Source organism: Ursus arctos, unplaced genomic scaffold (assembly GCF_023065955.2).
Source record: "Ursus arctos isolate Adak ecotype North America unplaced genomic scaffold, UrsArc2.0 scaffold_19, whole genome shotgun sequence".
NCBI classification, from domain to species: Eukaryota; Metazoa; Chordata; class Mammalia; order Carnivora; family Ursidae; genus Ursus; species Ursus arctos.
In genome coordinates, this window is record NW_026622863.1 from 44,724,366 (window position 1) to 44,734,940 (window position 10,575).

A 10,575-nucleotide genomic window follows, 5' to 3' on the forward strand; every position below is an offset into this window, starting at 1 on the left:
TCCCTGGGGCCAGAAGCATGGGCTGCGGGGACAGACAGATCCGGGGCTCCACGCTCTGACCGTTGTGACAGACAAGTAGCTTCAAAACTCTGAACCTGTTTCCTTCTCTGTAAAAGGGAAAGTACTGTCTTTCAAGATTCAGTAAGTTGAGGCACCTATGACTAAGGCAATGCCTGGCATAGATAGGTCTGCAGGTCTCCCACGTGACACAAAGCTAGGCACGCTGCCTCACTTTCTCCAGCCCTGACCATGGTTTCTACCTGATTCACTGCTAACCAGTAACGCGGGCTTGGGGCTCATCACCCCTGATGGGAGAAAAAGAAACTAAGGCCACACTTTGCTGAGGCTCGCGTTCCTGGGGTGGGTGGGTGGGATTCCTGAGGCTTACAGAATGTCACACTCCTACAGCTCTCTCAAGGACTTCCTCTATTGCTTTACCACCATAGCTTTGCTCTTGTTAGTGTCACTTTCTCTCATCACTATAAACACTCCCCAAGGTATATCTGCAATGACCTCCTGAGCATACGACCCACTGATACACATCTGAAGAGCCTCAAAGCTGACGTTTTACTAGGTATTAGTAAACAACCTTAGCAGCAGCTAGCCCCTCAGGGTCTTGAAAGCTTTACTTCCAAATTCCTTAGAGACTTACCCTATCCTTAGCACCGCCCCCGCCCCAGGGTAAAAGGTATTTAATCAGTCTCTCCCCACAAACACAAATGCAGTTTTCCTGCCCACAGGTTCCGCCCCCCTGCTATAATAAAGCACCTTTTTCCACCAAAAACGTCTCAAGAATTCTTCCTCCAGCCTTCGCTCCTGGCCACAGCACATCAACCCCCAGGCTGGAGCCCGGTGCTTCCCGCCCCCACGCTGGGGACAATCCTCGGGCGCAGCCCACATTTCGATCTCCTAAAGGAACCTCTCTGGGGAACCCCGCCCAAAGCATCTCCAGCCCCGCCACTAAATACGCGCCACAAGCACTTGGCCACCAAGCTCTCCCTGACGGATTTGCGAGTTCTTCAATTGAAAAAAACGAGGCAGCGCCGCCTACTGGCGAGAAAAACCACGCGCGGACGCCGCTCGAGATGGTGCCATCACGCACTACTGCGCACGCGCAACTCCCGAAGCCCAGGTAAGGAGGGCGCGTAAGCTTGTCTTGGGGGCGGAGCCCAGGACGAAGACTTACCTTCCCTCCATCCTTTGCGGCCTCTCCAGCCGGCTTCCCCGAAGTTTTAAACTACGTTTCCCAGAATCCACTGAGGCCCTAGTCTTCCGGCAGCGTCGGCGGAAGCGGTGACTAGATCTGGCTGGGCCACACAGAGGCCGGCTTGGTCACTATGGAGGAAATAGGCATCTTGGTGGAGAAAGCTCAGGTCCGGTGGGGCCAGGCTCGCGGGGAGAGGGCGAGGCCGACCCGAGTGGGGTGCTGAGTGGCTGCGGGGATTCCAGCCCGGGTCTGGCTGGTTCTGGAGGCCTCGGTGGAGAGCTCTGTTCCGCCCCGAGGCCTGGCTCCGTGGCTGAATGATGTTAGGAGAGCAGTAAGGCTCAGAACGCGCGGCTGCAGGAATGAGTGACGTTTCAGGTTCTTTGGCACGGATGATTTCGGGGGTTAGCTAGGAGTGCTTAGTGACATCGGTGACCCGGCGGGGCTGCGGATGTGTCGGAGTGTGAGTGATAGGGGACTTGGCCGTGGGCCGAATCACGTCTCAAGTTGGCCCGGGGAGCTGACTGACATTCGGGGCTTGGCTGGTGTTGGGGGGCTACGTAGTATCTGTGGTCTGGCCGAGTGATGTTTGCGGCCTACCTAGGGAACTGGATGACAGAGGACCTAATGTGAGTTCGGGTTTTGTGACAGGAGGGATCTTTCGGGGAACACTGGGTAGTGTTAGAATGTTCGAAGGTGACTTTAACAGCCTATAATGAGATAGCCGTGTGATATTAGGAACTTGTGTGGGGGGGTGGCTAAGAGGCATTGGAGTCCGGCATGGAGTTGATGTGTCCTTTAGGCCCTAGTTGGGAGACAGGTGACATTGGGGATATGTGACAAGGGACATATGATAATAAAATACCTGTTTGGGGGGCCAGTTGACAAAGGGGCCCTGTTAGGGGCTAGGTGACATCAGGAGCCCATTTAGGGGGCTGCGAGGCTTGTAGGGTCTATTTAGAGGGGCTGAATGATGTCAGGAGCCTCAGGTGATTCATGGTGGAGTGGGGAGGATGCTCTAGATTCTTTCATGAGGGGATGCTCTTTTTCCAGCCTGAGTTTTCTCCCTTGTTCTAGGATGAGATCCCAGCACTGTCTGTGTCACGGCCCCAGACTGGCCTTTCCTTCCTGGGGCCTGAGCCCGAGGACTTGGAGGACCTGTACAGCCGCTACAAGGTACAGTCAAGCCCAGTCCAGACCCTGCACAGGGCCCAGCATGCCATGCCCCCCCCTCCTTTCACTACTGCCTGGCTCAGCAGGGCCGGAGCCTACCGTCTACCTTACCCCTCTCCACTCACAGAAGCTGCAGCAAGAGCTGGAGTTCCTCGAGGTGCAGGAGGAGTACATCAAGGATGAGCAGAAGAACCTGAAGAAGGAATTCCTCCATGCGCAGGAGGAGGTGAAGCGAATCCAGAGCATCCCACTGGTCATCGGGCAGTTTCTGGAGGCTGTGGATCAGAATACGGCCATTGTGGGCTCCACCACAGGTGCGAGGGTAGGGGGGCACCTCATTCACTCATGTGTTCGTTCAACGTCGGTTAACTTTTGTCTCTCATGGACCAGGAAGTGTGCTGGGGTCTTAGAAGAGCAAACAAGGCAAGGCACTGTAATGGTGTTTTTCTAACTTTGATACAAACGTAGACATATATTTTACATTCTCTCTCTACATGTGTGTACGTGTGTGTTTTGTGTGTGTTCGTGTATATATGTGCCTATGTGTGCAGTTGACCTTTGAACAACACAGCTTTGAACTGTGTGGATCTTCTTATACATGGATCTTTTTGGGTAAATACGGTATAGTACTGTAAACGTATTTTCCTTATGATTTGCTCAATAACATTTTCTTTTTTTAGCTTACTTTACTGTAAGGTTATAGTATATAATACGTAAAACATACAGAACACGTGTTTGTTGACTGTTTATGGTATTGGTAAGGCTTCTGGTCAACAGCGGGCTATCAGTAGTTGAGTTTTTGGGGAGTCAAGTTATCTGTGGATTTTCAATTGCATGGCGGGGGGGCGGGCAGTTGGCGCCGCTAATCCCTGCATTGTTCAAGGATCAACTACATACATATCCGTATATAATCTAAATACATATCGAAAGTTTCATCAAATGATATTTAGCCTTACTATGTGTTACATACTCTGATGTTTTCCGTTCTGTTCTAGTCTGTTTTTGTCTTAAACAGTGTTCTGGATGTGACCCTCTAAGTTGATTTCATGACAGTTACTGGGTTGGGACCTGCAATTTGAAACCATGGGTGAAGTGTGAAGAGATTGGGCTCAGTATGTGGTAGCTGCTGTTGTTAATACGGGTTTAGGCCCTGCCCTCATGATGGTTGTTGTCTCCGTGTGTATCTGTCATTTCCTGCCTCTGTCCTCTGCTCCTTTGGACCAAGCCATGTTCTTATAAGGGTGGGGAAAGGTGTGTGACTGGGCCTGGAATTGGACTGATGGGCCAGAGGTGAGGTGGTAAAGGGAGGGGGTTACCCAGAGTGAGGCTTGTGTCTTGGACCTGTAGGACTTAGGGGAACAGTGGGGCTATCCCTGAGATGCTGACGTGGGCAGAAGAGTGGGTTTGGAGGGAGACAGTGCGGGCAGCCTAGGACTTCATAGGGAGGGGCCTGGGAGGCTGCTGGACAGCCAGGTCTGAAGGTCAGGAGAGAGACTGATGCTGGACAGAGGTGTGTATCACCACCATAAGAGTAGAAGGTGGATGGGAGCCATGAGCCTGGAGGCTGGGCAGGCAAGGAGTCTGGTGCAGAGACCTAGGTGGGAGCGGAAGGCTGAATCAGGTGGTGTCTGTGGGGAAAGAGAGGAGCTTGGTTGGAGACGTTCAGGAGGGTGGGTGGAAGAGTGTAGGGACTGCTGGGCTGTGGAGGGCAGGGGAGAAAGGTCCAGCATGAGCCTAGGGACTCTGGCTGGTGACTAGGGACCAGCTGCCTCCCTGAGACAGAGACCCAGGAGGAGCAGCACAGTTTGAGAGAAGATACCAAGAGCACATTGGGACCCAGTGAGTGAGGGAGACCCTGGGGACCCGCAGGGGGATGCATTCCGGGAGGCTACTGCTCACCTAGGGCTGGAGCTTGAGAGACCGTCGGGGCTGGAGACGGCCGAGGAAGCTGTCGTCGTGAATGTGGGGTTGGACTGGAGGAGGCAAGACTAGAAGCCAGGAGGGCCGTTCCGGGTCCGAGCGAAAGATACTGGTGGCCTGGAGCCTCCGACTGTAGGTTTGGGGGAGGGGACAGTTCTGAGGTTCTGGCACTTGTCACTCTCCCCGCCCCCTTCCTATCTCCCGAAGGCTCCAACTACTACGTGCGCATCCTGAGCACCATTGACCGGGAGCTGCTCAAGCCTAACGCGTCGGTGGCCCTCCACAAGCACAGCAACGCGCTGGTGGACGTGCTGCCTCCCGAGGCCGACAGCAGTATCATGATGCTCACGTCAGGTGAGGGGCAGCCCGGCCGGGGAGGCTCCGAGGGGAGCCTGTGGGCCAGGCTGGGAGCCCCCGCTCTGCTTTCCCCGCAGACCAGAAGCCGGACGTGATGTATGCAGACATCGGGGGCATGGACATCCAGAAGCAGGAGGTGCGGGAGGCTGTGGAGCTCCCGCTTACACACTTCGAGCTCTACAAGCAGGTGAGGGGCTGGGAGTGCCAGGCGCGGGACGGGCCCCTGTGTCTCCAGTTGGCGGTGGGACTCCCCGGCTCATCCTTCTTTACCTCTGCATTGCAGATCGGCATCGACCCTCCCCGAGGCGTCCTCATGTACGGCCCACCTGGCTGTGGGAAGACCATGTTGGCAAAGGCCGTGGCTCATCACACGACCGGTGAGCCGCTGGGCCCTTCCCTGGAGCTCTGACCTTCTGGGCTCTCGGGACCTCGCTCCCTGCTTTCTCATCTTCCCCAGGAAGTGGCGAGGCGTGGCGATTAAGTACGGGGGCTGTGGGGTCAAAGCCCCGGGGTGACTCGTACTGGCTGTGTCGTCCTGGGGAGGGGGCTTCACTGCCTCATGCCTCAGTTTCCTCGTCTATAACAGAAGACTCGCTTCACGGGGTTACCGTGAGGAATTAATGTAATAATGCAGCCTTTTTCCTACAGTGGGTTGTCACCCATTAGTAACCATGAGTTCAAATTCATGGGTTGCAGCCAGCATTTAAAAAAATGAAACCGGAAACATTAGTGTCCGTCCCACACAGTAAGAGCTCATATTGCTTCGTGAAACCTGTTGCTCACACACATAACGCTTGTGGGTGTTTATACACGTGCTTCTTTCGTAGGTTCCAGACAGAAACGTCTGAAAGTCGCTGTATTACTGTTTGTAAAGCCTGACGATCAGGCTCCGCACATCTTAAAATCTGGATATGTGTGAGGCAGGGAGCAGTAGAAGGCAGTGGTTAAGCAGTGGGTTTTCTGGGCCGGGCTGAGTGGGTTTGAAATCTGGCTCCCCTACAACTGTTTGTGTTAGTGTATGTCACTCCTCAATAAGTTAGTCTCTCTGTGACTCCCGTTTCCTAGCTTTCTGGGTTATTCGGAGGATTAAATCAATATAAAGCTTCTAGAACTGTACCTGGCACGTAGAGGGTGGACAAGAAATGCCAGCCATTGTCATGAACATTCATTTGCTTAGCAGTTCATTGGACTTCTGCTCTCCCAGGCCCTGCCTGAGCTGAGCTCAGACACGTCTCGTCTTGGAGAATCTCCCAGTGTGGCTGGGGAAAAAGAAAAAGAAACACTTAGAATTCAGTCATTCAGTTACTGTTTATTGAGTACCTAATGTGTGCCAGGCTGTGTTCTAGGTGCAGGAGACACGGCAGTGAACAGAACAAAGTCTCCTTTCTTCGTGGAGGTGATGTCTTAGTTGGGAAAGTACTTGAACAGATAAACAGATGAACAGATTATAGATCATGTGGTGCTGAACACGTGACGAGAGGAAGCAGGACAAGGGATAGAGAACAGTAGGAGCTGCCACTTTATATGGCAGAACTGGGGGGTGGTCGGGGAAGACTCTTATGAGGCGACGTTTACATAAAGACCTAAAAGACGTGAGGGAGTGAGTCACATGGATGTCTGGAGGATGCAGTGTATCAGGCCAAGGGACTGTCTGGTGAGGCGGGAATGTGCTTAGTGTTCCGGGAATAACAAGGAGGCCCCTGCCGCTGAAGTGAGCGAGCGAGGGGGCTCACAGGTAGAGGGGAGGTTGAGTGGGAGCTGTCCACAGAGCAGCAGATGCCCCGGGGAAGCAGGGAGAGAAGTGGCATTGCCCTTATGGGAGGGCGAGTCGGTCCATTCTGCCTGAGCCTCTCAGGTGGGGCTTCCCAGAGGAAGCGAGGCACGCGCGATTTCTCAGGCACACGGTTGGGAGGGAGCATCCCAGAACAGTAGGTGCAAAGGCCTGGGGTGGGAAAGAACTTTTTATTTAGTGAGTTGTGAGTAGACCGTGACTAAACTCCACAAGGATAAGACCTTGTACGTTCATTCTTTCCTACATTTCGGGCACCTGCCCAGTAACTGCACTGTGGTATTTGCTCAGCCAGTGTTGGGGAGCTGGCTGAAGGAGGGCTGTGCTTGGCAGTTTGCTGGGGTGAGGCTGGCGAGCTCAGAAAGGGTGTGAATATAGCTTTGGCATGAATTTCAGGGATTTTGCACATGGTCCTGAGAGCAGGGTGGTTTTTGACAGGCAGGGGTCAATGCAATGCGTTGATAACACAAGCCGCACATATGCCTTAAGAATTTTAAGTACCCGTTAAAAGAAATAAGTTAGAAGAAGTAGGTGAACTTAAAATATTTTATTTAACGAGTATACTCAAAATGCTATTATTTTAACATAGAGCAGATACAAAATTTGAGATTTTTTTCTATTTTTTTACTATAGTAAAATCTCTGTAATGAAATTTATTGTTTTAACCAATTTTTAAGTGTACAGTTCAGTGGCAGTAAAAACATCCACAGTGCTGCGCAACCTCCACCACTGTCCCATTTCCAGAACTTGTTCATCGTCCCAGACTGAAACTGCATACCCATTAGACACTAACTCCATGTTCTCCACACCCCCTCGCCTCCAGACTGCTTTTTCACTTAGCCTGTTGTCTTCAGGGCTCATCCATGCTGGAGCAGATGTCAAAATAGAATTCCTTTAAGGCCGAATAATATTCCATTGTATGTATATACCATATTTTATTCATCTGAACGTTTATTGGTGGACATTTGTTGACATATTTTATACTTGTTTTTACTAAGTCTCTGGAAATCCGGTGAGTATTTCCCAGTGACAGCCTATTTCATTGGGCACCAGCCATATTTCCGTTCCCCCAACAGCAGTGGCCACCCCATTAGAGAAGTAGTATGATCAGATTAGTTTTTTGAAAGATTATTCTGGCAGCTGGAAGTGAACTAGAGGGAGGAGAAATCTGACAGCCAGTTAGAAGACTTTGGAGTGATCTGGAGGACTGACTGTTGTAGCCTTGGGCAAAGGCCTTGGCCCGTGGGCAGGGGGGAGCGTTAGGGGATGCGTTGGAGAGAGAAGGTAGAATCAGGGGGCAGAAGTGTCAGGATTTACTGACTAGAGGGGGTTGGCAAGTGGGAGGAGTCAGGAGCAACTTCCATTTCCTCACTTGGGCCGTGGGGGGTGGGTAATGGTGACCTTCGCAGGACTGGCATAGGGGGAAGACCGATTGAGTGTGGGACATGCTGTAATTCAGTGACAAGGAGATTTTAACTGAAACACAGTATGAGACATTGGGAGGATGGGGAAGGGGAGGCTGGGGGGACAGGGCATTGTAGCAACGGAGGGTGGGGAAGACAGACCGATGCCCGAGTCAGATAATGGAGAGCCCAGAAGTTGGGATTTCACAGGTAACTATGGACACCTGCAGGACAGCCACGTAAATGTGTGATCGAAGCAAACACTGGGATATGTTTAGATACCCTGAGGTTTGCCATTGAACAGGCCCCCAGGTGATGTGGGTACCGGAGAGGAGGGACAGCTTGAGCTGGGTGTGGATTCTGGATGTTAGGGCTTGGCGGGGCAGGCCTGCCACGTGCACAACTCCTGGTTAGGACAGAAAAGCCCTGGGGCTGCATCGTGGACAGTGTGGCTCCCTTCCCTGTGGTGGCTGAAAGGAGGGTTCTGGAGGTTGCTCCATGCCACACAGCCACATCTCGTTACGAAATAAGTTAGACTTTAAGAAATAAGTTCAAAAGGAGGGGCCCAGAACAAGCTTGTCTTCAACGACATTGCCACTTGTTGGTTATGTCAGAATATGTGCTTGGGGTCCCGGATTCCTGCATGGTACTCAAAAGTGGGTCCTTTTCCATCCCGAACAGAATTCCAAGTGGAACTCCGAGCTCTTGGTGAGGTGGTGGTGAGATGTCTTAGCGGATGGACAGCCTATCTTTTTTCTCTTACTGATTTTTCCAACACTGTGGAAATCCAGGGGTTGGTTGGTTGGTTGGGGTTTTTTGTCTTGGATTCCACGAATGTCTCTTGCTCTTCTCCATATGGGCATATTGAAGCACACATGTATTTTTTTTTTTAATGTTGTCCTGATTTTTAAATGTTGGGCCAAAAAATGACACATTTATGGTAGGCTTCATGATTTGGGCTGTGGGGTTGCTGTGGGGTACAAGCAGGTGGCTGGTCCTCCCAGCAGGATCTGGGACCCAGCCCCAGGGCTTGAGAGAATGACCGGGCCACTTGGAGTGGGTGTTCAAAAAAAGGGATGTCTTCAGGGGCTTCTCAGTTTCTGTAAAGCAGTACGGGCCCTGTGGGAGGCCCTTCCTCATCTCACCCTTGTCATCCTGCCATCAGCTGCGTTTATCCGGGTCGTGGGCTCAGAGTTTGTACAGAAGTACCTGGGCGAGGGCCCCCGCATGGTCCGGGACGTGTTCCGCCTGGCCAAGGAGAACGCACCTGCCATCATCTTCATAGATGAGATCGATGCCATTGCCACCAAGAGATTTGATGCCCAGACGGGAGGTGAGTGATGCCTCAACAGAGCCTGGGGTCTTGGGCAGGCTTGTACAGATGCCTTGGACTGACCATGTTGCGCTCTCCAGCTGACAGGGAGGTTCAGAGAATCCTGCTGGAGCTGCTGAACCAAATGGATGGATTTGACCAGAACGTTAACGTCAAGGTTCGGGTTTCAGACTGGGCAAGGGGGGCTGTGGTGTGGGAATCAGGGAAAGGTGGAGGCTGGCGTGTGTGAGGGCAGGTATTGTGACAGGAAAGAGGGTGAAGGGGGGACGGAGGTCTGAGCTGGCCTGTCCCCAATGCCAGGTGATCATGGCCACGAACAGAGCAGACACTCTGGATCCTGCCCTGCTGCGGCCAGGACGCCTCGACCGCAAAATCGAATTTCCACTCCCTGACCGCCGCCAGAAGAGATTGATTTTCTCCACTATCACCAGCAAGATGAATCTCTCTGAGGAGGTTGACTTGGAAGATTGTATCCTGCTCTGGAAGTGAGGGGAGGGTCCCAGTTGGGAATGGGGACTGGATCTTCATTGCCACCTCTGCCTTCACTGTGACCCATTTTGTATAGGGCGGGAGACCAAGGTCCAGGGATGGGGGTGGTGACAAAGACAGCTCAAGGATGACTTCTGGTTCTAGGCGTTTACCTGCTCATGCAGGGAATGGTTTCCTTAACTCACCTGCCACAGATGTGGCCCGACCAGATAAGATTTCAGGAGCTGATATCAACTCCATCTGTCAGGAGGTGAGTGAGGGTTTCTCTCTGGATCTGGGCAGGGGGTGTATGAAGACCCTTTGTCTTTGAGACCACTCTGCCACAATCCTCGTGTCCCACATTGCCTCCCTGGGGCTTGGGGCCCGGTCTCTTCTTCCATCATCACTAGGGCTGGGGAATAGATTTTAACTCTCATCCCTCAACAGAGTGGAATGTTGGCCGTACGTGAGAACCGCTACATTGTTCTGGCAAAGGACTTTGAGAAAGCGTACAAGACAGTCATCAAGAAGGACGAGCAGGAGCATGAGTTTTATAAGTGACCCAGCCCCTGTGGGGGGAGGGGAGAGAAGGGGAATGGAGAGGACTTTTCTCCCCTCCCCAACCTCTGTCCCAAAACCTAGTGTTCTTTTTTCTTTACCCAGGATTGGTTTACTCAATAAATACACAAGATTGAATCTGTTCAATTTCTTCCTAAAAGTTTCACTCCTTTGGAGAAAACTGGGTTGTGAATAGGTTGTTCTGTCCCCTGCTCTCCTGACAGATGAGTGGATGAGGTACAGGCCTCGGTTACAATTGAGAGAAAAGCAAAGAATTCAAATCAAATGACTTTAGAAATTCAAGGGAAAAGAACAGAAATCAAACCTCAGACTGCGGCTCTTGACCACAAAATAAAGCCCCCACACATTT

At 52.1% G+C, this 10,575-nt stretch overlaps 1 protein-coding gene across 1 annotated transcript; it reads left to right on the forward strand.

Moving 5' to 3' along the window:
* The first annotated feature begins 1,248 nt into the window (after positions 1–1,248).
* Positions 1,249–10,343, forward strand: PSMC4 (proteasome 26S subunit, ATPase 4). The gene is made up of 11 exons (XM_026482310.4): positions 1,249–1,373; positions 2,282–2,380; positions 2,505–2,691; positions 4,505–4,651; positions 4,732–4,841; positions 4,938–5,031; positions 9,012–9,179; positions 9,260–9,336; positions 9,480–9,648; positions 9,863–9,918; positions 10,095–10,343. Exons 1-11 carry the CDS (start codon positions 1,338–1,340, stop codon positions 10,206–10,208), a joined length of 1,257 nt encoding a protein of 418 aa, XP_026338095.1. The 5' UTR covers positions 1,249–1,337; the 3' UTR covers positions 10,209–10,343.
* The last annotated feature ends 232 nt before the right edge of the window (positions 10,344–10,575 follow it).

Excerpts from the sequence above, each read along its gene's own strand:
- PSMC4 (XM_026482310.4), top strand. The coding sequence starts at position 1,338 with ATGGAGGAAATAGGCATCTTGGTGGAGAAAGCTCAG. Across the intron at positions 9,337-9,479 it reads ACCAGAACGTTAACGTCAAG|GTGATCATGGCCACGAACAG; the intron begins GTTCGGGTTTCA and ends CCCCAATGCCAG. Across the intron at positions 9,649-9,862 it reads GGAGGTTGACTTGGAAGATT|ATGTGGCCCGACCAGATAAG; the intron begins GTATCCTGCTCT and ends CACCTGCCACAG.